At 41.8% G+C, this 23,917-nt stretch overlaps 7 protein-coding genes and 1 long non-coding RNA gene across 10 annotated transcripts; 6 read left to right on the top strand and 2 right to left on the bottom strand.

Annotated features, from left to right (window-relative positions):
• Window positions 1-1,626: 1,626 nt before the first annotated feature.
• Window positions 1,627-6,456, top strand: LOC145706911 (junctophilin-1-like). Its single transcript, XM_081784369.1, has 14 exons — window positions 1,627-1,733; window positions 1,984-2,095; window positions 2,139-2,245; window positions 2,290-2,516; window positions 4,139-4,258; window positions 4,300-4,463; window positions 4,510-4,624; window positions 4,667-4,928; window positions 4,971-5,089; window positions 5,158-5,234; window positions 5,275-5,360; window positions 5,401-5,747; window positions 5,793-5,998; window positions 6,043-6,456. The coding sequence occupies exons 1-14, from the start codon at window positions 1,651-1,653 to the stop codon at window positions 6,115-6,117; spliced, it is 2,100 nt and encodes a 699-aa protein (XP_081640495.1). The 5' UTR covers window positions 1,627-1,650; the 3' UTR covers window positions 6,118-6,456.
• LOC145706912 (uncharacterized) lies at window positions 2,535-4,124 on the top strand. The gene is made up of 3 exons (XR_014134717.1): window positions 2,535-2,873; window positions 2,921-3,431; window positions 3,475-4,124. It is a non-coding gene; the product is annotated as an uncharacterized LOC145706912 (long non-coding RNA).
• Window positions 6,457-9,382: 2,926 nt separating the features above from the next.
• Window positions 9,383-10,738, top strand: LOC145707038 (uncharacterized). The gene is made up of 3 exons (XM_081784512.1): window positions 9,383-9,533; window positions 9,725-10,381; window positions 10,426-10,738. The coding sequence occupies exons 2-3, from the start codon at window positions 10,234-10,236 to the stop codon at window positions 10,674-10,676; spliced, it is 399 nt and encodes a 132-aa protein (XP_081640638.1). The 5' UTR covers window positions 9,383-9,533; window positions 9,725-10,233; the 3' UTR covers window positions 10,677-10,738.
• A 3,004-nt stretch (window positions 10,739-13,742) lies between these two features.
• Window positions 13,743-18,373, top strand: LOC145707036 (uncharacterized). 2 transcript variants are annotated; one of them, XM_081784510.1, is made up of 12 exons: window positions 13,743-13,834; window positions 13,986-14,046; window positions 14,092-14,201; window positions 14,504-14,553; window positions 14,604-14,704; window positions 14,745-14,823; window positions 14,876-14,893; window positions 15,825-15,900; window positions 16,370-16,470; window positions 16,518-16,716; window positions 16,759-16,802; window positions 16,937-18,373. In XM_081784510.1, the coding sequence occupies exons 1-12, from the start codon at window positions 13,754-13,756 to the stop codon at window positions 17,778-17,780; spliced, it is 1,764 nt and encodes a 587-aa protein (XP_081640636.1). In that variant the 5' UTR covers window positions 13,743-13,753; the 3' UTR covers window positions 17,781-18,373. The 2 variants fall into 2 exon arrangements, with proteins under 2 accessions (XP_081640636.1, XP_081640637.1); XM_081784511.1 differs by lacking the exon at window positions 14,876-14,893.
• LOC145707039 (uncharacterized) lies at window positions 18,373-18,877 on the top strand. 2 transcript variants are annotated; one of them, XM_081784514.1, is made up of 3 exons: window positions 18,373-18,487; window positions 18,531-18,587; window positions 18,633-18,877. In XM_081784514.1, exons 1-3 carry the CDS (start codon window positions 18,407-18,409, stop codon window positions 18,690-18,692), a joined length of 198 nt encoding a protein of 65 aa, XP_081640640.1. In that variant the 5' UTR covers window positions 18,373-18,406; the 3' UTR covers window positions 18,693-18,877. The 2 variants fall into 2 exon arrangements, with proteins under 2 accessions (XP_081640640.1, XP_081640639.1); XM_081784513.1 differs by having other exon boundaries at window positions 18,528-18,587.
• Window positions 18,878-19,033: 156 nt separating this feature from the next.
• Window positions 19,034-20,500, top strand: LOC145708462 (WSCD family member GA21586-like). Its single transcript, XM_081786132.1, has 5 exons — window positions 19,034-19,481; window positions 19,524-19,672; window positions 19,721-19,896; window positions 19,937-20,072; window positions 20,116-20,500. Exons 1-5 carry the CDS (start codon window positions 19,222-19,224, stop codon window positions 20,481-20,483), a joined length of 1,089 nt encoding a protein of 362 aa, XP_081642258.1. The 5' UTR covers window positions 19,034-19,221; the 3' UTR covers window positions 20,484-20,500.
• Window positions 20,501-21,242: 742 nt separating this feature from the next.
• On the bottom strand, window positions 21,243-21,710 carry LOC145709545 (uncharacterized). The gene is made up of 2 exons (XM_081787233.1): window positions 21,577-21,710; window positions 21,243-21,536 (listed from the first exon to the last, which is right to left on the bottom strand). The coding sequence occupies exons 1-2, from the start codon at window positions 21,671-21,673 to the stop codon at window positions 21,352-21,354; spliced, it is 282 nt and encodes a 93-aa protein (XP_081643359.1). The 5' UTR covers window positions 21,674-21,710; the 3' UTR covers window positions 21,243-21,351.
• A 1,198-nt stretch (window positions 21,711-22,908) lies between these two features.
• LOC145706475 (uncharacterized) lies at window positions 22,909-23,892 on the bottom strand. The gene is made up of 4 exons (XM_081783888.1): window positions 23,605-23,892; window positions 23,520-23,564; window positions 23,303-23,362; window positions 22,909-23,216 (listed from the first exon to the last, which is right to left on the bottom strand). Exons 1-4 carry the CDS (start codon window positions 23,890-23,892, stop codon window positions 23,172-23,174), a joined length of 438 nt encoding a protein of 145 aa, XP_081640014.1. The 3' UTR covers window positions 22,909-23,171.
• Between the last annotated feature and the right edge of the window lie 25 nt (window positions 23,893-23,917).

Genomic DNA, 23,917 nt, shown 5'->3' with positions numbered 1-23,917 from the left:
CACCCCACGAACTGCTTGTGCAAATAAATTTAATTGTTTTTTACAAGAAGTAGATTACAATATTTCTTTAATCGAGCCCGGGACTTTAAAGTTAATCACGCTTACATTTTCACAAGAGTTTATTAGCGTTCGTTATCCATATGGGAATAAAGTGACATTCATAATACTCCCAAAAGGCTTTTTGTGCGATGCAAAGTATTTTATATTTTCGTGTAGCTTAGATTACATCATGCGACACAGTATCGAACTGGCACTAACCTAGGGCAGGAGCAAAAGAAAGAAAAAAAAAGATTTCGTTTCCCAGATAATCTCAACACCCGATTACAGATCGAACTCGTTCCCCCATTCAAACTTGCTGATTAAAAGAGAACAAAACAAGGCAAGTTCATTTCTCGTATTTTTGCCATTTACTTTAACTTATAAATAAATTATGTAAATTTGACTCGGCGAGAGGTCCAATTTTCACACTCAGAAAACCATTAGCCCGAACTTTCTCACCAGACTGTAGTACTGCTCACATTTATCGCGCAATATTTCTATAGCTCAATTATTTAATCGTGGGTGGAAAAATCAGTTGCTAAGCTTATCGCTCTTTTTGATTTTGCTTCGGGTTGACACTGCTCGAGCCATAGGCGACTCTTTCTCTAGGCACAAGTAGCGCAGTTGGGGAGAGAAATTTCAGAGAAAACGAATTCATTATTTCCGGTAAGAGCGTAAAAATAGCATAACTGCTTACGATCTTTCGGTGTTTCCAATATTTTCCGCACAAAAGTTAGAAACTCGTTGTCACTTGGAAAAGACTCGCAGATTAAAAACTCTTCACCAAATTCTTCTAAATCGACAATTATAAAATCATGACTATTTGATCATTATAACTTGTTTTATTTAGATTTGCAAAAGTTTTTAATAATCAGCCCGTTTGAAATTTGTATTGAAATTTGCCCGATGCTTTCTATCATCAATTTTTGTGCTGGTTTTCGATTTTTCCCGCAGCATAAGAAAGTACTAAGTACGAGTGCATATTTATGTGGCGAGAAGAAAGGTATTGGGCGAGGTTTTTGTTTCAATTTGGGATCTCAGTGGTCACATTTGGCGGCTGATTGGGAGTCGTCGCGGCAAAGGTCGCATAGTGGCTAAACAGGCAGCTGTTTTTATCACTAGTTGGGAGGATTTTAGCACCCTGCCGAAAAAAGGGCTCAATTTATTGAAATAATTTAAATCGAAATCCCTGCGACTGACCAGAATGTTCAGCTAGCACAAGAAGATAGAAATCCAAACTGAGAAATTCCGAAGAAGAAGTAATACCTGAAGTCCCTCGAGAAGACATAGAGGAGAATAAATAGAAGACACAAATATAATTTAAAACGAAATTCTGGCCGCAGAGAGAGAAAGAAGTGAATGGAAAGAAAAGAGATATTTTACTTTTCATTTAACGAATTTCATTAATGGCGGCTGGTGGTGGCAGATTCGCTTTCAGGGCTGCATATCGCGCAATAACTGTTCTCGCGAAAGACAATTAGGATAATTAGCGAGTTCGGTGATTAGAAAAACTAGATATCCATTGTCAAGTTGATTCGGTGTCCAAGCGATACAGAGGTATATTTGTCTCTGAATTAGCAGCTTGTAAATAATTTTGTTCGAAAGTAAGCGATGCAGCCCAATTTAGATTTTGACGACGGCGGAACATTCTGTGGTGGGTGGGAAGATGGCAAGGCTCACGGCCATGGTATCTGGCAGGGATCGATCATAGTCAGTTAGACACGCTAGAGCTTCCTAATACCTCCTAAGTTGGGAGTACTGTAACTGCAACTGCAGCGGCCCACACTAAGTTCAAGGCAGCAACGGCTAAATCCATCAATCAACGTTATTGCCTTACTTATTGCTGATAACGTTCTCAGACTGCCGCTAACAGTGACGAGTGACTCACTCTAAAGTGAAAAGTGATTAGAGGATTATCTAGGGCCTGCGTTGATCGATTTGTAGCACCGGACCGAAGAACCAAGGCGAATACTGTGGAAGTTGGAACCATGGCTTCGAAGTTACTGGCATCTACACCTGGCCCAGCGGCAATACTTTCGAGGGAACCTGGCAAAAGGTTCGAAACTGTACGACCTTGAAGCGATCTAATCCATATCTAGGGCAAACGAAGCGGCTTGGGCGTCGAAACCAAAGGCCGATGGACCTACAAAGGCGAGTGGAACGCTGGGTTCAAAGGCCGATACGGCGTACGTTCTAGCACGACTAGGTAATTCCTTCTGATGAGAACTGCAAACACAATAAAATTATTAGTCGCGCTAAATTCGAAGGGACCTGGGAAAACGGTCTCCAAGATGGTTATGGTACAGAGACCTATGCCGATGGTGGCGTTTACCAAGGCCAGTGGATGGGCGGTATGCGCCATGGATATGGCGTCCGACAAAGTGTCCCCTACGGTATTGCTGCTACGGTGAACAATGAGCTTCGTTCGAACTCACTCACTTCTATCAACACCGAGAAGAGCATGGCGAATCCAGATGGTAAGGCTCACCAAAGCTTATAAAGTGAAATGCTGCTTTATACGATTTTTATTGCCGTCCGGACCCGACTCGATCGATGACCCCTGTTTTTTTCTTGTCACTCGAGCATCGGTTGGTTTAGAGTCCCCCTCTTGTTGTTTGTTGGAATATCATGGATAATCAAATATTTCGGCGAGAGGGACTTGAGCCGCTCGTGTGATCTCGCTGTGACCAAAGTTGGCCCCGGTTGACCTTTCAGCCCGCGCATGGAAGTGAAAATTCTAAACAAAAAGCAAAATAATACTCAAATTATCGCTTTTCTTGGCTCTGCTGGAGTCTCTCTCGTCGCTGGAGAATATTTGTCTAACATCTGTTAAAGTAAGGACTTCTCAGCTGCCTATTTATACTTACAGCAACCACTTCAGAAGACGACATCCCCTGGATACCTTTAGCAAGAAGGCGCCAAATCCGGCGGAGGAAGATAGAACGAGAAAAGCAGGAGAACCCGGAACCTGAGAACCTCGAGCAATCAGATGAGGACGATCTGGATCCATATTCCAAAGCTCGTAAAGTTTTCAAAAACCCGGTTATCAAAGCTCGAACAGCTGAGGAGGCTAAAGACCAGGCAACGAAAATGGTGTCTCTTTCAAAGGAAAAAGGCTGTAATGGAAATTTTCATTAACTCTGCAGTTTTGCAGGGGCGTCTGACTTCCTCGGAAATCCACATTTTTCTACACCTTACAGTGTGAGGGTGTTAATAAAAGAGAGTCTTGTATCTAAGCAATATCCCGATTCGTGATTTTTAAATAAAAAAATGCCTTCCAAGGTGATTATATCGATGCCAGCGAAGAATAACATCAAGGCTGAGATCAATCCAAATAATCCGTGGCAACAATCAGCGGTGGTGCGAAAACAGGTTTTCTCAAAACCACAAAAGTAAGAAAAACGTCCGTTGTGTCAGGTAGCCATAAATTTTTAGGCCGACTTGGGCAGATGCACCAGAACTCACGCTGCCTTCAATTCCGAGAGTATCACTGCCGAACACACCAGCTCCTATTAAAAAAGCTCTAAAAGTAACATCAGCGAGGATAAGATCTTTGTCTGAACGAGGAAGAAGCGCAACAAGAGGCAAACGTGAAGAAGTTTTGTCAAGGAGAGTTAATCTTATCATTGGCTCACCAAGAAAATTGTAAAGAAAAATATTTCAACTCATTCAAAAGAGCTCGTCGAGCACGAGACCTGTCGCTAGAACGAGCTCGAAATTTTCGAGACAACGCAAAAGGCGGCCTCATGTCTGGTGTTGATAAGCTCACGCCAAGAGTTCTTCGTCGAGCTCATCACTCAGCTCCACCAGCGGTAGCTAATAGGGCAAAAAGCCAGGAAAGAGGTCGTTCAAGAACGAGAAAACCAACGAAGACAAGGAAGAAGAGCAAAAGCAAGGATTCCTTCGTCTCTTGGGCGGATTTCTCTGATTCTTCTGAGTCGGAGCACTTTTCTCGTTCTAGGTCGAGATCGTCTCGTGCATCCTCAAGGCGGTCATCAATCGGGTCTTTTACGGAACGGTCGATTGCGCGCATGTCTGAAGGCATGATTTCATCTTTTCTTTAATTTCACTTCTCAACATACTTTTACTTTTATTTAAGATCGTCTAAATGGAACTGATTTGAACCACATGGGTGCCCGAGGAGGATTCGTTCTCTCCGTCGGCCACGAACGAGAAGGTGCGAGAAGTAGAGCAGATCAATTTAGAGATGCTGATTCAGGTAATTCACATAATTTTCAACAATATGCATAGAAATTTAAGTATCTCATTATGATGCACGTGGAGGTCGTAGTCAGAAACGTGGTTTCTTCCGAGGAGGGAAACTAAAAAAGGCATTTACTGGGATGAAACGATCACGAAGCACAGCCGGTTCAACTATATCAGGAGAATCTTTCGTCTCCCGGATTTCGAGTACTAACTCAATGGTAAACTCAAATCATTAATTTAGCTTTGATAATTTTCACCACTCAGGCGTCAATGCGCAGCGGTCAGTCGGGCTATGAAGGCTACGGTGAAGCGGACTTCGACATTGATGACAGCACTCAAGAATTCTATTATGGAGAATGGAAAAACGACAAACGAAATGGTTAGCAATATTTATTTTTCGACTGACAAATTAACATAACAGGGTCTGGAATTTGCGAAAGAACGGACGGATTCAAGTACGAAGGCCTCTGGCTCAACAACAGACGTCACGGTTACGGGATAACCACCTTCAAAGACGGCTCTCGTGAAGAAGGAAAATACAAGCATAATCAGTTCTGCGTCGTAAAAAAATCCAAACTGTCCATTCGCTCGGGAAAAGCGAAGGAGAAGATCGAGAGTGCGCTGAAAATGGCGCGCAAAGCTGCTGAAGTCGCCAAGCAAAAGGCTGAAATCGCGATGACAAGGTAGGATCAAGCACTGAACAGTGTTTAAAGGCCCAAGTGTAGGACGCAGCATGCGGTGGCTAAGGCTAGTCAGGCTGACGAAGTCGCGGAATTAGCCAAAGACGAGGCGAAGATTGCCCGTTGCGTGGCGAAAGAAATGTCTCCGGAATATCACCAGCCAGGTGAGTTGCTCGCCAGTGACAGATCTTTTTGCAATGTGATTTTTTTTACTTCTAATTTAATCGATTAGGTCTTGATTACGCCAAAAACGCACGCGAATTTAACGGCGAGTACCAAGAGCCTAGGCGCAGCGAAACATTTCCACAGGTAAATTCACTTCAAAATTCTTGGAGATCACTATTCCTAGTCCGGCGACGCTAACTTCCGCGATGGCAGCTCTTCCCAAATTTATGACGATCAGCAGTCAATGAATAGCAGTGATCATGGTCAAAGGTGAAAATATTAAATTATTTATTTTTTTAAATTTGAGTAGAGTTATGCCACGAAGGCGGCCTAACAAATCGCGAGATCGGCGTGATGAACGCCGGAATTCGTATGCACAGTCTCAACTCTCTGGTGGCAAGTCTCCATCCTCAAGCTCACTCAATCGTTACAACCGTCGCGCAAACAAATACTCGGAGAGCGAAAGACATCGTGAACCTCCAGATAGTGAAATCGCGGAAGACGATGATCAAGGAGGAAATAATTGGGGCAGTGCGAATGGCGGATACTCCCCCTACGAGTCCGAAATGAATCAGCTGCAGCCGAGACAAAGACAACGAGCCCAGATGGAGGAAGATGTAGAATTTGGTAATCAAGGTCCTTCCTCAATGCAAAAAGGTTAGTTGCAAGGTAAAATGCTTTTTTGATAATAACAAAAAATAGCTCCCACGAGAAGGCGAAACCCTGCATCAGAGTCATCTACCGTTGGCTCTGAAATCCAGGGACCATCCTCTTCGGAAGTCAACCAAATTGCACAGGATCTCGACATGAGCTATGCTGCCCAAGGTCCTCGCTTTGCGCCAAAAAAGGAAAACTCCTTTACAGAGCAGCCTTTGCAGCCCCTTCAAACGGACACTGAAGCAGACTGGGTATGATTCTTCAAAAGTTTCCCGAATTAAAATCATTTTTTTAGACTCGCTACTTGATGCTTGTTCTTATTATCTTACTGAATCTAGGATTCTTAGTTTTGTTCTCACATTTATCTTGAAGCTATCGTCACATTTTGCTTTCTTTGCTGGCTAAGACTGAATCTTTTTCAATATCAATCACTACGACGACAACTATTCTATTCCTTCAACCACTTTCTTGATCCCAACTGTATTACGTATGTTTATTTATTCTCACAAAATTAACTATTCATGTGAATACGAACCTAGGCAAAGTTTTAGTTTCTACATAATCATAACTGTTCACACCGATTCTGTACTTGAAGCAAGACCGTGAGCTTCTTAAAAATCATATTTTTCATTTTTTTAATACGCTTCAACCCTTGTTTACATGAATCCCAAGAAAAATACTGTACAAAAATATAAATTAAAGACTAAGAGTTTTTGTTTATTGGCAGTCAAGCAGTGTATTGATTTTAGTCTAGCTGTTTCTATTTTGAAGAGCTTTCTTTATCACGTTGAATTTGTCTAAAAGATCGTCTCTCGATGAGGAGAATCGGGCGTAGCCACCGTCCCGGAATCTCACGTTTCCTGTCGTTCGCCTTAATTTTTTTTTTATCTCAGTGACACTTCATATTTTGATAAATTTTGGAAAACAGAGCAGCTTCATTTCCCACTTTTAGGCAATGGGAGGGTAATTTCTATTTCGAATTCTATGAAAATCAAAAACGACAATCACGATTCTTATCACCTTCAAATAAAAGTGAAAGTTTGAAGAACCTAAATTGGGACGCTGTGGCGCAAGCAACAGCGCGGTGGCCCCCGCATTGTCGACGGGCGTGGGGTCGAGTCTTATGATCATAGCTTCCTTCCAAGTGGAAAATTTGAAATTTGGAAGGGCCTTGATTTGAAACCGCCTCGGTGTTGCGGTATCAGGGTTGCTTCAAGGGCACTAGAGTTTCTATTGCTACGGATTGCAGTTATAGGAGGACAAACTGATAATAAATCAGGAAAAAACATGGCCGGCAATGTTTCTTGGTGTGAGCTCCCAACCTTAGTAACCGAGCAAGGAATCCGACTTGGGCCAAGTTTTTTGAAAGAATATAAACTTACTCTATTTTGGTTAGATAGCCGATGACGAGAACATAGTCTAAGCGCTCTTCACAGCGCATTACATTGCTGTTCGAAAGTTCGTTCAGTTCCAAATACATAATCGCCTCCTTCCGCGTGCTGAAGAGGTCACGCACGTCCAGGTTGACGAGAACAGGTTTGTTCGCAGCGCCTCTCCTGTCGACTTTTCCAAGCGCGACGATGCGATTCGATGCGGCGGAAATGCGCTTCAGCTTCCCTTCAAAGTCGGCAGAGTGACATTCGCGAGGTTTGAAGATCGAGCGCGCTTCCCGCTCACAAGCCGCCAGTGAAGGTCTTCGCTCCAAATCAGGTTCAAAGAAAAGAGACGCACTTTTCGCGAAACTTAGAACTGCTCATGGAAATTCCTGTATTTCCACTGTATAAATGATTTGCTAACTTTGAACCTTTACATGACAAGACTCGAGCTCATCTGCTAAGGCGACGCACTCATCCTCGAAGAGATAAGTGTTTATTTTGCACCCATCGCTATTCTCCCTCAAGTTGTATCCCTGGTCGACGCACTCTTCCTCGCACTTGGTTTTATTTGAGAACCAGTTTTCTACCTGCGAGGGTTTCAAGCCCATTTTATTGACTCAGTTAACTGGAATTACATTTCTGTGACCCTTGTTCCTTCACCCTTGTTTTAGTATTCTCGCCGACTGTGAAGATGTATCTCGTCGATTTGTTTATCCTTCTTTTCTCTCTGATTGGAGTTCAGTTTCAGTAATGTCGAAATAAACGAACTAAACGCGACTCCCTTTTCCTACCAAGACTTAAAGTTAGTTTTTACTTCAATCAAAATCGGGTAAAGACAAAAGGTTTAAGCTTAGTTAAAATAATAATAATGAAAATTATGTCGAAAAACATTCCTGACGTGGCAGTAATGATCCAAGGGGACGCACTTGCCGTCGTCTTTATTGAAGTAGAAACCAGTGTACCAGGCGTTGTAGCCGCCGCGCCGCACACAGTCTGTACCCTTAAATGCTTACGGTCTTCTCATTGAAACTGAGTGTATTGGCGGAGCTGCGAGTAAAGCAAAGTAGCAAAACCTAACTAATACAATACCTACATCATTGGTTTCGCTTACAGTACCTCATTGCACGCAGTAGAAGCAGCGCAAGCCTGAAGCTGATGAGTTTTGGAAGCGGCGACGATTTACCTTTTCTAGCTTTGTCCGAGTCCTTTCAAAACATAAGTTTTTCCTGTCGCTGTAATTTGCTTTACACTCTGTGTTTCCTATCGCCAATGCAATAAAGACGAAAGCCTTTAAATTTAAAGTTTATCTGGTCTAATTTCAGTTATTTAACGAAGCGGATATATTTTATCTAAATACCTGTCTCATAGTGCTGCTCTTCTTGGTGTTCTCAAAAGCCAGTTCTCTTCTTCCAACTGAGATCGACTCAAGTTCGTTCTTGGAATAAGGCGAATTTATCTACCCGGCTTTCTGGCGGATAACACTTTTGCTGAGTCTGATCGTTCGTGACCACCTTACATTCTCACCACAAAGTTCAAAGAATAGCATTAAACCAATGTTGCCGTGCATCATACGTATTCACCAAATGATAAGATATTTCCCAGATACAACCAGGTCACGTATTAAAGCCTTACAATTTACGTGCCAGTCTTTACAATGCGATGGCTCGATACACCAGGAAGTCCCTGGCAGGAACTCAAATCGTAGGTGCTGTATCAATTCAGACGTCTTCGAGTAGATGATGTGGGAAAAGGAGCTAAAAGAGATCGTCTGGACTCGTGAGCAAAATTACGCAATTGTCACTCTGGAGACCAGCCAAATGCATGCTGCAGGTCTATAAAAGAGTTAAGAAAAACGAGAACCCTTTTATAGAAAAAAAAACAAACTTAACAAGAAAGTCTAAAACTCTAAAAAAAGAAAAGAAAACAGAACGTCCATCATGATTCGACTCTCATCGACCGTCATAAAACAGATCCTCAGACCTAAAAGAGCAGGTACTATTTTTTGACAGAATCAAAATTTGCATAAATCGAAAATTCAGCAGTCAAAAGCCGCAGATGTCTGAAGCTAAGTTCCGGAAAACCCCTTATCATCGGATACACAGTATTATCATACGGATCTGTTGGACTGGGACTATTAAATTTAAAAGAATAATTTTTCTGTTTACACAAATAAAGTTCAAAAAAGCATCATTTGAGAATAAAGCAAGATTAGGTTCCGGTTTCTTATAATTACATTTCTGTGAGTTTTTAAAGTTATTCAAGAGTTTCAAGGAAGTTGCGTTGTTGTGCCTTGATGACGTCAATTGGTGACATTTTTTCTCAAAGGAGTTTGCCGACCGGTGGACTCTTAAAAGCGCTCAGACGCTGAGGCAAGGCAGTACTCAAGTTCTCCTTGGTCGATAAGATCAAGGTAAGGGAAATTTATGAACATGTCTAATCTACCCAAGAGAAAATATTTGTTAATAAAAGAGATTCAAAAGAAAAAATGATTGTTGTCCGTTGAATTTTATTTTTGATTTACAGAGATAGAATTGACTTAATTGTGATATCAGGAAATTGGATAACAAGAGTACGTGTTTCATGAAATAACAGTTTCTTCAGTGTTCTTTCCGTCAAAAAATGAAGTCTTTCTCTAAATCCGTTGCCGTTCTGGCGTCTCTCGCCCTTGCTCAAAACTACGACGACTTCGAAGTATTGGGAGCCGAGACAATAGAGGAAATCGCCAATCTTCTCGGGAATTATGCATCCTACATCTCAGGCATCGATCTGAGCGACTATGGAACGAATTACGAGGGCCAAGTCGAGTCGTCGGCTGAAGATGCGCCTGTCACCGCGGAGGATCTCCTCAACGTAGACTACAATGTTGATGAGACCGACGACGTGATTGGAGAATACGAAGAAGGAATTGACGGACAAGGACTGGGCTCATAATCTTTAATTAGATTCACTCATTACTTAGGTCGTTTGTTTGGTAAGAGCCCGAAAAAGAACGAAGGCCATTGGCGAATCTCGCCACCTTCGAGGAAAAGATCAACCTCGCCAAGCCTAATAACAACTATTGTAAGACCTGTTCCGGAGTGTCCTATGATGATTGCGAAGCAAACGGAACTATGGAGCCTTGCAATGACGCTCAAGATGTCTGCGAAGTCAAGTACAGATTTAACTACGCCGGCGAAGCGACCTTCTGGTCTGGTTGCAAGCAGCGACAAGCCTGCCTCAATGACGAGCAGGGAAATTTCGTTGGCGGCAGATTCTTCTGTGAGTAAAAAGAAGAAACATAGTGACGAAAATGAAATTTTCAGTGAACCGATGCAAGAGCACTAAAGTCCCAGCACGCTGGCTCGCAGGCTCCGAATGCACTTTCTGCTCTTTGATGAGCGAGTCAGCAGCGACCAACATCTTCGGACCCAGCAGCAACATTGTTCAAACGTTGGGCACCATCACGACTGGACTTTCTCTGCCCCTAACTCTAACCAACCTCTTTGAAGACCCGGAAGCCTATCTCGACGCAGGCAAAACAAACTACATATTCGGCAGTCAAACTTACGCCTAAATTTCGACCTCATAAAACAAATTTTTCTCCACTGAAAATATTCAATAAACTTATTTAAACTCGCCACGAAAATGCCATAGAAGATAGTTCAACAGTCCATTATCTACAGAATATGGATGCTCTTTGTCTTTTTCTTACTGTATGTGAGAATAATGAGACTGTATATTTCGCTGTGTGATGACGAACGCTAAGGAGGATAATCTGGATGAGCGTGCATTTAACTCAGTGCGAATATAGCTAAGAAAAGAGAACACAAAAACAGGGCTGAAATAAAATGCCTTTTGTTACCCCTGTCATCAGAAAAATTGAAATTGATCTTTGAAAGAAAGATGTGGGAAAAAGGGTTAAGCCTAGAACAATTGCACGTGTAATCGTCTTTTTCTGCATCTCTCATGATGCGTGTTTTCTCCGGCGAGTGACTTGGACAGAATTTGAATAATTACAGAGGAGAAAATGCATTTTTAATATCGGCTGCATAATTAATACAGTTGTAGTGCACAGACTCTTGAGCCTGTGAAAGGAAGAAACGGGGGAAGAAACAGTTCGAAAGAGAAAGAAACAGCACTGTTACAAGCACAGAGTCAAACAATTAATAACTTATGCGGCATAAGTTCTGATAAGTAAGAGAAATTTTTCAATGTGCGAACGAAAGACCTGCTTCCTGTTAAAGTGAAAACATAATCGAATACGAATCAATAACGAAGTTATAATTTGACCATTTGGATTTTTGGCGCGCCTCGTTTCTATAGTGACTGGAAAATTGAAAAAATGGAGAAAAAAAGAGATTGCGCCTCTCTTTGCGCAAACATAAAATTATGCTAACAACGAGAAACAAAAAAGAAAAAGAAAGAAAATACTACTAGAGAAAAATTCTACTAATAAGAGATTAAATCTAAGAAAAAGAAGCTAATAAATAAGAGATGAACTTTTTGCTAAGAAAATCCAAGTTTTCTTTTTCATTAGAAATTAAGACAAATGAGCTAAAAGAAGAAGATCCACCTATTATCATCAATTAATCACGTGCCAATAAAAATCTAATTTGCTTTTAATTATTTATAAAAGCTGTATTTGAAGCTTCAGCTGGGGAACAGCGCCATAAACAATAAGATTCATTCTTCATGATCCTTTTAATTTCGCGTTGTTGAATGAGAAGTCGTTAGTTTTAAATTTATGTCTAAATGGGTATTTGAAAAAGTCCGGTTTAGATGAGGAGAGCAGCAAAAATCTGACACATGCGACATTGATCCATGTCTGGGCGCTGAATTGAGTGAATCAAATATTCATTTGGGCACACCGGGCGAAGAGTGACACTCTCATACTGCATGATATAGAAAATACTAGCGATCTACTGTTGGAAACACGTCTTATCCGCAAAGAGTTACTCATCCCGCCGCAACTTTCGCCCTTTCCAAAGAGATAATCCCAAATACCGCGTAGCCGATGCAAGCCATGACGGAAAAGTCGAGCTCGAGCTTCGAAAAGTTCAAAAGTTCATCATTAAAACTCATTTGCGTTCGCGCTGAATTTCCGCTGATCGAATATTTTCTATATTTTTCAGCACGATTCAGCGCAATTTTATTCGACAGAAAGGAGCGTCAATTTGGCCGAGCAAATTGTCAGAGGAGAGAACATTTGAAATTATAATTTAGCCGAGATTGCGAAAGTGCCCTGCGCACAGAAGGTTTATTTTCGCGGAAAATAATTCCAACTAATTTCGCGCTTATTACCGCCATGATTTAGCTCATTGAAACGTGCATGTCCAATCCTTCTTGTCCAGGAGCAAACAGCGATTTGGAGAGAAGCGATGTGGGGCCTATCGCTAAGTGCTGATCGGCAGGGTGCCTTACCCCACGCTGCGGATCAGCCAAGTGACATCCTCTATCAGCCTTTTCACTGAACCATTTTCAGCCTCTTGACTCGAGCACTTACAGGAGTTGTGTTTGGTTAACTTGTTCCCCCAGAGTGGAAACACAATTACAGACTAATCAAGAGCAAATATAAAAAACTGTTTTTAATTCTCGCCATAAAAAGTAGAGAAAGCACGTGAGAGAGTTTCAAAGGCCGGTATTGATTTTCAAAATCGCGAACAAAAAGTAAATTATTCACGCAGATTGACACTTGTAATATAGAACTGCGCGGAATTGTGAGAACTAAGACCGCACGTCGTATTACTGTCCTTCTGTCTGTGGAGACTTGGAGTTAGTTATTTAGCTCTGTTTAGCCACTGAATGTATATCTACTCTTATTGATTCTCGGCTAGACGAGCCGAGGCAAATACGGAAAATACTATCCAACGTTTTGATAATATTTTTAATTGATTTGTGCTCCAGTTGTTAAAACACTCCAACAGCGATCTTGATAAAAATATTCCCAGTCTTGATGCATTATTATAAATCAACATTAAAATCACAAAAGTCCGGGGCAAATAATGTTACCTGGTAACGGCGCAAGAAAAAATATTCACCCCATTCGAGCGGAAGCTTCAAACACTCCCTACCGCCAATTACAGTCGATCTGATAGTATTCTATTCTCGCCTTCTTTCTATTCATTTTTTTTATTAGACGCTACTTTTTTCTGGAATTCGAGGGAACTCGAGGTAACTTAGAACAGAGATACTTTCTGAGAGAGTTTCTTTCGATATTTTTCATGATATTTTTTAAATCAATAGATGCATTAATAACTGTTTAATGATAATTAATCCGGTGTGTTGGGAAGAAGGCTTTCGGGCGGATTAGCTCCATGGAAGGTCCCTTGACGACCGATCGATCGCTCTATTTGACGCATCATTCGAATCTTTTTCCTCCTTTTCTCATTCTTATAGCGCCTAATACTTTTTATAGCCTTATTACCAACAGAGAGAGAGTGCATCACAGACTTTAACGGCGACGATTAGCGGTTTGGAAAGAGATTCCTTGAAGGAAAAATTGTATTTTCCTTCACCCAAGAAAATGATATAATTATCTTTATATTCTCTTTAATTTTCATCAAGCGCTCGTTTATTATCGCGACTGTTTGGACCGTGCGACGGGTTTATTTTATTAACAAAGATTATTGCGTTTAGAAAATGTCTTCCGTAATGTCACACGGTCAATTGCAAGTACCGCCAGGCCTCCCATCAGCGCTTGAATCCCTGGCGCGCGCTGTCTTAAAAGAACAGGAACGGCGTTGTCCATTTCGACGAGAAATAGAAGATTAGCTACGAATTTTTAAGATATTTAATTTTTTTATCCGTAAGGGATGGAGGTATTTTTGCGTCGATTCTCGATTGATTGGAGGCTCTCTAGTGCCGTGGATGATTCCTCGAAAAGCCGGATGATCTGCCAAAGTTCGCCGCTGCCCACTTCCAAGCTCTCCTCAAACAGCGTGAAGGTACAGCCGAGATAAATAAGTAAATTTTACTAAAAGTCCACTCAGCCTCTCAGATCGACCCCTTCAGCAGCTCGGCCGCGATCAACGAAGAAACCTTACCCCCGAAATTTGAAAAGCCATTGCCAGAATCGCAGAGAGCTCATTCCTCCTCAGAGGTATTAAAAATGACTGTTTTGCGCCACTTTTAAATTTTCGATTTTTACGATCTCTCATTTACTCATTTCCAATTTCGCATTCATTTACAGTTGAGAAAAAAGACTCTCCTAATCATAAGTGAATAGGGCTTGATTTTATTAATTGATTTTCCGGCTTGTGTTTCTTTTTGTTATTGAACTTCGTTCGCAGCCGGCTTTTTTCACACGTTTTCGCGCGTTTTCTCACAAGAGAGTGGCATCACTTTTGCTAATTTTTCAGTAAATTAACGTTTCGCTTACAGTTTTTACCAAATCCTGTTTAGCAAGACATGGGCAGCGGAGCGTCAAAATCCAAATCACCAGTTCAACCGAGGTACGAACGGGTTATTCAGAGAACAGTTTGATAACTCTTTTTTGAATTAGCGCTGCTTCGCCTGCTCCGGCCGAAAGCGTCACCGAAAGCCAAACGACGAACACAACTGAGGGGCCTGACACTGCGACGCAAGCTTCCGATGAAGTAGCAGGTAGATTTCCTTTCACTCAAACAAACTCAACAGCTTGCAGATATTGATCTCAATGATCCAGCCACCGAAGACGCCGCCGTCAAGATCCAAGCTGCATTCAGAGGACACCAAGTCAGAAAGTGAGTTTATTTCTTAGAAAAAAGAACAAAATTTATTTTCTAATTTTCCAAGGCAAAGACGATCTACAAGGTTGGATTTAGTTTATAAATTTTCTTTTGAATTTAATGAAAATCGCTTTTGACTTTGATTGCAGTGAATTTGGGGGGTATTGAATAGCGCCGCCTTGCGCCGCCTTGCGCCGCCTTGCGCCGCCCTGCGCCGCCCGGTTCGGTACAAACCGGGTCTCGTCTGACCAAATCCTGACCAAACTAAATGATCGGAACAAGAGCGAGAGTTGGGCCCCGCCAACCCCATGAGTTCTCTACAAGAAAATGCGCGCGTAAGGGCCTCTGGCCCGTCGCGTGCTTAATAAATTGATGATTTTATGCCAAAATATGGAGATAATTTAGACTCCCGCTAATCACACCCTCAATTATTAGTTTTCTTTCTTCTGGTGGTCAGACTATTTAAATATACGAGAATAAACGTTTCGATAAGAAAACAGAAAATAATCATCATTGAAACGCCGAAAATCTTCGAGAAAGAAAATTTTAAGCAGGACTGGGCGGCGCAGGGCGGCGCAAGGCGGCGCAAGGCGGCACAAGGCGGCGCTAGGCGGCGCAAGGCGGCGCTATTAAGTGACTCCCGTGAATTTGCAAGAATTTTATTTTTCAAAATCAAAGAATGCAAAAATCGATGAAATAAAATGTTCATCGTTCGCAAAATTTTCATTTTTCAACGATCATCGAAATCGAGCTCTGACTTGGAGGAAGTGATGGACGCGCTTATTTAGTCCACTTGAATTTCAATTAGCTCTCAATCATCTCAAATCTCATCTCTCGAATCTCGCTCTGCGCCATTTTTGTCAGAGTAGCCTGGTTAGATGAATACTCTTCCTCTACGCCCCGTAAATACTCCTCCTTGTTGCGAGTGCAAATTACTATTAATAAAAAACTTGAACTCTCTCTTACCCGGGATGTTCTTCTAAAAATGATTAAATAATTAACAAATTGCAATTCAGAGACATGAATAGCGAAGAGACGTCTCCAGGGGACGAGAGCAAGGATCAGCAAATCGTTGAGGCCGTTCCAAACCAGGTAATCTTTAATTTTCCATCACTCCCTCTCACACTTGATCATATACCGGCCGCAGCGCTAGAACCGAGAGAAAAAAAATCGACACATCTTTTTACATATAGCACTTTTTTAACTGACAGAGAAAATGACGGGCGGCTGGGTGAATGGTCACTGGAAGTCTGATTACGAACTCGAGTCCTCTATTTCTAGTTTGGATCTCATTTTAAATTAGAAAAAATCGATTTTGATAACGAACTTTTAAACGATCCCTACTAAAGAACAAAGTTAAAGCAACAATTTAAGGATGTTAAGGCGGTGGTTTAACTTTATAGAAGTGATTTCTGCGATAATTATTAAAAAAAAGAGAATGATTAAATTAAACAATTGTCGATTGAGAACCCCGCACCAGTTATTCTGGGAAAAAAGGCAATTCATAGGGCGAAATGTTTGTGCTACCCTCTGTAGAGCACACTAGTTGAATATTTTTTAGGAAGAAAATGTCGAAGAAAAGCCACAAGAAGAAGAAATCGACATCGATCTAAACGACCCTAAAACAGAAGAAGCAGCAGTGAAAATTCAATCTGCGTTCAGGTGCTTTCGCAATTCAATCTGTTTTAAGTTATACTTTTGTATTTAAGGGGTCACCAAACGCGACAAGAACTCAAAGGTTCTAAAGACGAAGATGAAGTTCCTTCCGAAGAAAAACCTACTGTCGAGTCGGAGAAAGCTGAGGCTGATCAACAACCAGCAGAAGAAGAAAAACCTGCACCAGCGGAAGAAGAGATTGATATTGACCTGAATGACCCAGCCACCGAAGAAGCCGCCACCAAGATTCAAGTAGGGAATCCATTTCTTGCAGTGAACTTACTTACATTCTAGGCTGCCTTCCGAGGTCATCAAGTTCGAGCGGAGATGGGCCAAAGGTTTGTGCTGAAAATTCTAATCAGTCCTAATATTAATTGTCGGAAATCACGCATTCAAAATTGAAGATATACTCAAGTTATATAAATATATAGCATGATTCGATGTGTTAAACAATGTTGTAAATTTTTAATAGCCAGGAAAAGAAGGAAGAGTCGGCCGAATCTGTAAAGGATGCCGTCGAAGCCTCCGACGAAAAGACAAATGCTAAGGAGGAAGAGGAAGCTAAGCCATCCGAGCCGAGCGCGGAACCAAGCGAAGAAGCAGTGTCAGATTCAAAAGAAACAACTTCTGAAAATGACGCTCCTACAGCTGTTTCTGCTACCGAAGAAAAGGATGCAGCTGATCTTGTTGAGGAAGTCATTGAGCGGGTGACTACTCCCGCCCCAGCCACACCAACTCCTGATGAAGAATCGCAAGAAAAAAAAGACGCAAAAGAAGAGCTAGAAGCCGAACGAAAAGTTGCTACCCCTACCCCTGAAGAAAGTGCCCCAGCTGAAGAAGCCCAAGTTACTGAAAAGGAAGAGCAGAAGGAAGAAACTGAAACACCCACAAAGGAAACTCCCGTCGCAGAACCAGTCAATGAAGAATCTCCCGTTGCAGTAGTCGAAGAAGCATCTAACATTGCTGAAGAGAAAAAAGTTGCACCAGAAAAAACTGAAACTCCAGCACACAACACACAGGAAGATTCTTCCACTTCTAAATCTCCTGTCCCAGCAGAGACGGAACCTGCTGCAGAAGAACCAAAAAGTGAGGAAGCGAAGCCTGATGAGCCCAAATCTGAGGAAACAGAAAAAGAAGAAACTCCTGCTAAGTCACCAGAGCCCGCTGTAGTGAAATCAGAGGAGCCAAAAGCGCCAGAAAATGAGCCAACTGAAGAGTCAAAATCAGAAGAGGTCCCCGACAATGCTTCCAGTCCCGCAGAAGAGAAGCCAAAGTCACCTGAGCCAACAGAAGTCTCATCAGAGAAAGAAAATTAATGATTCACTCGAAATCCCCAATATCCCAAGAGCTCTTAATAATTAAATAATCCCGATTCTAGTATCAAAGACATGTTAGAATTTGAGCTAGATTATTTTAGTCGTCTATAAAGCCAATTTCACTTTTTCCTTCCTACCATAAGCAACCTTTCTTATTGTTTTATGATCAGAAAAAACGACCCGATGTAAATTACATTATTGAATAAGATACAACATTGCTCCAGTTCATTACATTTCCACACGATATGATAACTTCTTCTATTTTTACTTTACTTCTTTCTTAATATTTTTATTTTCTTTCTGCACGCAAAGTCGACTGTGCATGCCATAATCCTTTCGAAATTAACCCTCGTTGTGCACTCAATGGCTAGCCACGGGAGGCGCTATTTTGCTTGATCGGGTTAACCGGTAAGGCCCAGGATTTAACCCGCTCGGATAGCGCGGCCCGTTTTCTGTGTGCGCTGCGATGTTAATTCACCGTGTTCTTTTTTATACGAAAAGTTTAAATGACTAATGCTTTCCCCGGAAACATTTGTTGTGCTGAATATTGTAAATTGTATATGTGAGTAGAAATAACAGATTTCCTTAATTGACTCGGGTCCTCTTTCTAATCGCCGACCTCTAGAATGATAGAAGAATGCGACGAAAGGCCTAAACACGCTCAAGCCCTGAAAGGCTCGCCAACTGGAACCCAGGATCCTCCACAGGTGCGTTGCCAAGAAAACTTGTAAAAACTAACGTTTTCAGGAGGAGATCGATATAGATCTCGACGATCCAGCAACGGAAGACGCAGCGCTCAAGATCCAGGTTATAATTTCATCTTTCTAAAAGGAGCGAAATCAAAACATTCAGGCAGCCTTTCGAGGAAATCCTCTGAGGAAAAAGAGCGGCGACTCCGGCAACAGCAGTTAGAAAAGCCGCGCATCTGAAACGAAAACTAGATAACGAAAAACAAGCGATTGCGAAAACAAACCCTAACTTCACTTCTACCCTTATGCTGATTTACCTAGTTTATGCTTCTTAGTTTACCTACTTGCGAAACTGTGAAAATTTTGATGTGCCACTTTGACTTTAAATCGACTGTAAATAACACGACCTTCGGTGGAATGAAATTGAAACTAGCTTATCTTGTCGTAGATTAACCCAGCTGTCGAGTTAGAACATGAAATGATAAGATTAGGGACTCGAAAGGGGAGAAATAGCAAGATCGATTCGTTTCGCATACCGACTATAAGGATTTCCTTTCACAATAAGAAGGGCTGAAATTGCCCGCGGCAAGACTTGTACCCTCAGACCGCAACATGCCTCAACCTTTTTCGCCGTAAAAAAATACGATTTTTAAAATGCATGAAGAGAAATTTTAAAAAAGCAATCGATGATCAAATTTTGTAATAACCGGAAAATACAAGCGAAGACGAAAAAAGCGAAAAGTATATAAAATATGTCGACCACGCGGAACTTTACGTCAAGTCCGATGCAAAACGCTATTTCTGTCATTTTGGTTGTTCTGATAATGCTGCAGGCGCGGAACATGGTTATTGAGCACGAAATAAAGAAGTCGAAGACAGTTAGAAATCACGTTGTTGGAGAGATAAAGACGGTCGTCGAAGAGCTACTCGTTGATAATTCCAGAGGATTTGTTCAGATTCCAAGGGAAGGACTCAACTCGTCGGATAATTTTGTTGGTGAAATAATGGAAAGGTAAAAACCCATTTCAAGCAAGATAATTAATGATATCCTTAGTCAACTGCCACAACAGCTGACTCAAAATATTCCTATTCAAATTTCCGAGCCTGTTTCCGGAGAGTTCATCGTACAGAATGAAGAAAACTTCGACCTTACTACTTGCAACGATGACCTAAAATTATTCGAAACTCCTAAACCCATCACAGGTAAGTTTTTCTATCGGTAACTTCGTCTATTTCTCATCGTTTGGTTAGCACTGACGAGCTTTCCTGGTTCCGGAAACACATGGTCTAGACATTTGCTGCACATGTCAACAGGGATCTGGACGGGAAATGCGAAAAGCAGCGCAAAACTGAAGAAAGCCGGCTGGCTCGCTGAAGATTTGGACTGCAACAGCGGGCAGACTATTGCTGTAAAAACTCATCGTTGGGTAAAATATTCACATCTTCTATCGAATAAATTTTGTTTAGCATACAATGAAAAAGTGTGCCTACAGCAAAATACTGATGGTGATACGAAATCCATTCTACGCTTTCATTGCTGAGTTCAACCGCGAAGTTGCTTCGAAGACAGCAGAAGTTGACACATCGGCTTATAAACTCGAAGGTTTTTAGCTTTCTAGCTGCTCAAAACTGAAAAACTGATTAAGAATGGAACGATTTCGTCGCTCTTTCAACACGCGAGTATCTAGCCTTTTTCACGGACTGGTTTCACGAGTACAAAGGCCCCTTCAAAACAATCTGCTTTGAAAAACTAGTCGAGGATCCGAAGAAAAGCGTCTCCGAGATGCTTGAATTTCTCAGATTCCCTCCTTATCGAATCGACTGTATCTTCGAAAATTTGGAAGGCGACTTTCACCGCGAGCACCACGTCCATCCTTCACTTACGAAACTGTTTAATCCAGAACAAACTGAAAAAATTCTCAATGTTATCCAGCGTGTTTCCGACATTTTGGTCGAACACAAGATGACAGACTGCACTACATTCTTCAATTATACTACCATCGCTCGGTTCTAATAAACAACCATATTTATTTTTGCTAAAATTAAAAATTAGTTGCCAGTGTGTTTGCTCAATAAATGTGCGAAATTGTTGAAGAAAAATAGAAAAAATGTAGACAAGTGCAAAACATCTTTGGTCGCCATCATTTCTCGGCAAGAGTGCATCGCTAGCTGAGAGACACCAATATCTGCGACGCGCAGGCCCAGTTGTGCTGCTAATTTCGGTCCTAGAGTTGCGCCGCATTTTAGATCCTATGGAAAATGTTTTATAGCAGCGGGGCTCATGCCGTACCTGACGAGGTGTGTTGGTTACAAGTGGAATCCCAGCTACCTCACAGATCTGGCGTACAAGCGCATTTCCCATTGCTGTCGACGAAAAATGTTGCTGGCTGGTATATTTTAAGACTCAGGGGTCACAAAGATTTATAAATTACGTCTGTTAATGAAGCTAAGGTACTTGAATAATCTTTGAAACCACTCAAGAACTATGCCATCGCCCATGTTCGGTCTCATATTTTCCTCGTGTTTGTTCGGATAATTAGGATGAAGCCCGTGTGCCATGTCGCATGAAAGTATAAATGCTAAACAAATAAAGGAGATGAATTAAGTGGAAGCGTACATTTTGACATGGCCTGCTCGTAGGCAAATATATTATCAGAGGACTTTGAAATTCGTCGAAGGGCCATTTCCGTAATTGCACTACAGGCGCCTTTTTATGTGTGACTTTGATTTATAAAATCGTCTTGCGAGAAATAATCAGCACATTCCTGTCGCACTTGTGTTTCCAACTTCTTCGTGGTCGTATAAAATTATTCCGGAACAAGAAGTCTTATTTGAAGCAAAGTCCGCAGAAGTAAGAGCTTTTAAGGCGGTCTACTCAAGTCTCAACAAATCAAAAGAAATGTCTGTGCATCAATTTTTTCGAGACATTCATAACAAGTCGTTAGATTGTCCAAGCGCCCGGAGTAAATGTACTCGTCGTTGATTCCACCAATGTTTGCGTTTTGATAGGTCGAGAAACATAGATCAAGGTCGACGATGTCTTTAGCCTGTACATTCAAATTCTGAGCTATGAAACTAAATTTTGTATTTCCGATAAGTAACGTTACCTATTATTCCGAGGAGCTCTTGCGGATGCTTTCCGATCAAAGAAGTTGAATCCTCTTCGTTACGAGCACCTTTAGTTTGTCCCATTAGGATGTTCATATGGTCTTCTTTTCCAGGTTTGAAGCCTTCCTTTAACTCTTCGAGTCCTTTTTAGGCTTTCATAATATAAATTGCTCAAGCAAATAAGTAAAATCTTTTAGCCAAGCCTAAATGAACGCATAGATTCGGAATGCTCCCAACAGGTTTATCGAGAGTGACTAGTTTCTTTTCCAACGAACCATTCGCGGTTTTTACAATGGCTAGTCCACTTAGAGTCAGTTCTCTATCAAACCAAGTGTGCCAAAGCCCACCGCCATACATTTCGAGGCCAATTTTGATGGAACCCTAATAGAACCTAATAGGAAACAAGGTTTAATGAGTAGATAAAAATTACTTCAGCTGATTTGTCGGATATTTGCTTTAGTCGGACTCCCGGCGAATCAATGTGTCCAGCAGCAAGCGAAAATGCGTTTCCAGGTTTCCAGTTGCTGCCAACAACGAATGCTGCCGTGAGCGCTTCCCGCTGGAAGAAAAACTTCATTCCCGCATGAATATTCCATGCTTCTGACTCTTTCAGCTCAATGAACCCCGCCTTGAGGAGTTTTGTCTTGCAGACAGCTGCGACGTGCCAAGGGCTTGGCGTCTCGTCCAAAAATCCAAAAACTCGTTGGTCAAATTGCCCACACCGGTAGAAGAAATGGACTCCCTGCCACGTCTAGAATCGAAGGAGGCCGAAGAAGATGCGCTCGATTTAGATTTGATCCAAGCATTCACTTGGGAAAGCCCACTCTTCTTTTTCCCAAAACCCATCAGTCTATGTTGTCTCTCAAAAAGAAGTGAGTCTTACAGGAAATGAATTTATTTATATTTCAATTAGAGGAAACCAAATTTGCGACTAGATGATTAATAAAGAAAAATTATGGGTGATTCCTAGCTTCAATTGAGAAAAGGGAAAGACTCGGAAGCTAGGGAGAATGTCCTTGCTTCTGATAATTGAGAGAAAATTATGAAGAGAAGGGATGAAAAACGTGCCTAACGAATAGCTGCTGCTCGTTTATTCCTCGTTAACGAACGGCGCAACCCTTTTTTCCAAAAGACACGGTGCATCTTTCCAGCACTAAATTAATCGCACGAAATTTTCAAATGATCTTTTTTGGTAGTGAAGAAGGTCGAAGAAATCCACGCATAAGTACGTGTTGATGTCTTTGACTGGGTAATGTGCTCTTGATCACGAGAAAAGGGCAATTCGCGAGCCCCAAAAGAGCCGATCAATTTCGCGCGGCAGAGGGGAGCGCAAAGGGCACAATTATGAGCACACCATGTCAAATTTTTAAGTTTAGCCAATTTTACTCTGGATGAGGGAACACAGCTGAACTTTTGGGCAGTCATCGTGTTATAGTTGCAAGGCAGAGCGAATCCGATCGCTCAAAATTGATCAAAACGATACAGATTCTGGTAGAGATGTCACGTGTTGTGGAAATGCAGATTAATGAAATCGATTTATTCCACAATAAGAAGTTAACAACACAAGAAACTCTCTTTGCTGCCTGCCGAAATATCATTTGGCGAAGCTGGTTGTCTTCATTCTCGGAAAAATTGATGCCTGAACAAAAATAATTTTATTTTCATCTCTTTTGGTGAAATACTCAAAGCCTTTCTGACGGAAGAAAGCGCAGAACTTCCAATTACCTGTAGCTGCTCTGGCAGGGAGCGAACATTATAGGTGACGTAGGAGTCTAGCAGTTCTCTACTTTTGGGTTCCTGCTTGATGAAAATAAAGCTCACAACTGTGAGACTAATGTGCTAGTTAGATTCCGCGAATAACGGCAGCGCAGTAAGATAAAACCGCAAGAGAATTCGGAATTCGCCTCAAAAGCTCTCAAAGATAATGAAGGAACCCGGAGCTGGTCGGCCACCGCAGCGAAAGTCGCTCATGCAGAGATCGTTCCATCTTAAGTGAGAATATTATCGCTTTGCTTTCAATGACTTACAGATCGTTGGTCACGTTCGTTCATGTCTTTGAAGGACTGCTTCTCCTTGAGCAGAAACATAGTCACATCGAGTCTGTGGACTTTGAGGATGAGATCGGGGTCGACTTCGTCTTCGTCTTCGGCCGTCGATTCCAGCTCGCTTTCGTCTTCGTACTCACTTTCGCTGGAAGACCGCCTCAACTTGAGGCACATCTGCTGGAAGAAGCTTGGTTTGGGCTCTTCTTCCACGAAAACCTCACCGTCCGCTGGAGTCTCCTCTGCTCCTGTGTAGCCATAATAGAATCCCATGACAGGCAGATCAAGTCTACTGACG

Source organism: Oikopleura dioica, chromosome XSR, assembly GCF_907165135.1.
Source record: "Oikopleura dioica chromosome XSR, OKI2018_I68_1.0, whole genome shotgun sequence".
Lineage (NCBI taxonomy): Eukaryota > Metazoa > Chordata > Appendicularia > Copelata > Oikopleuridae > Oikopleura > Oikopleura dioica.
The sequence above is the reverse complement of the archived record's forward strand: the minus strand, read 5'-3'. Positions and strand labels throughout refer to the sequence as shown.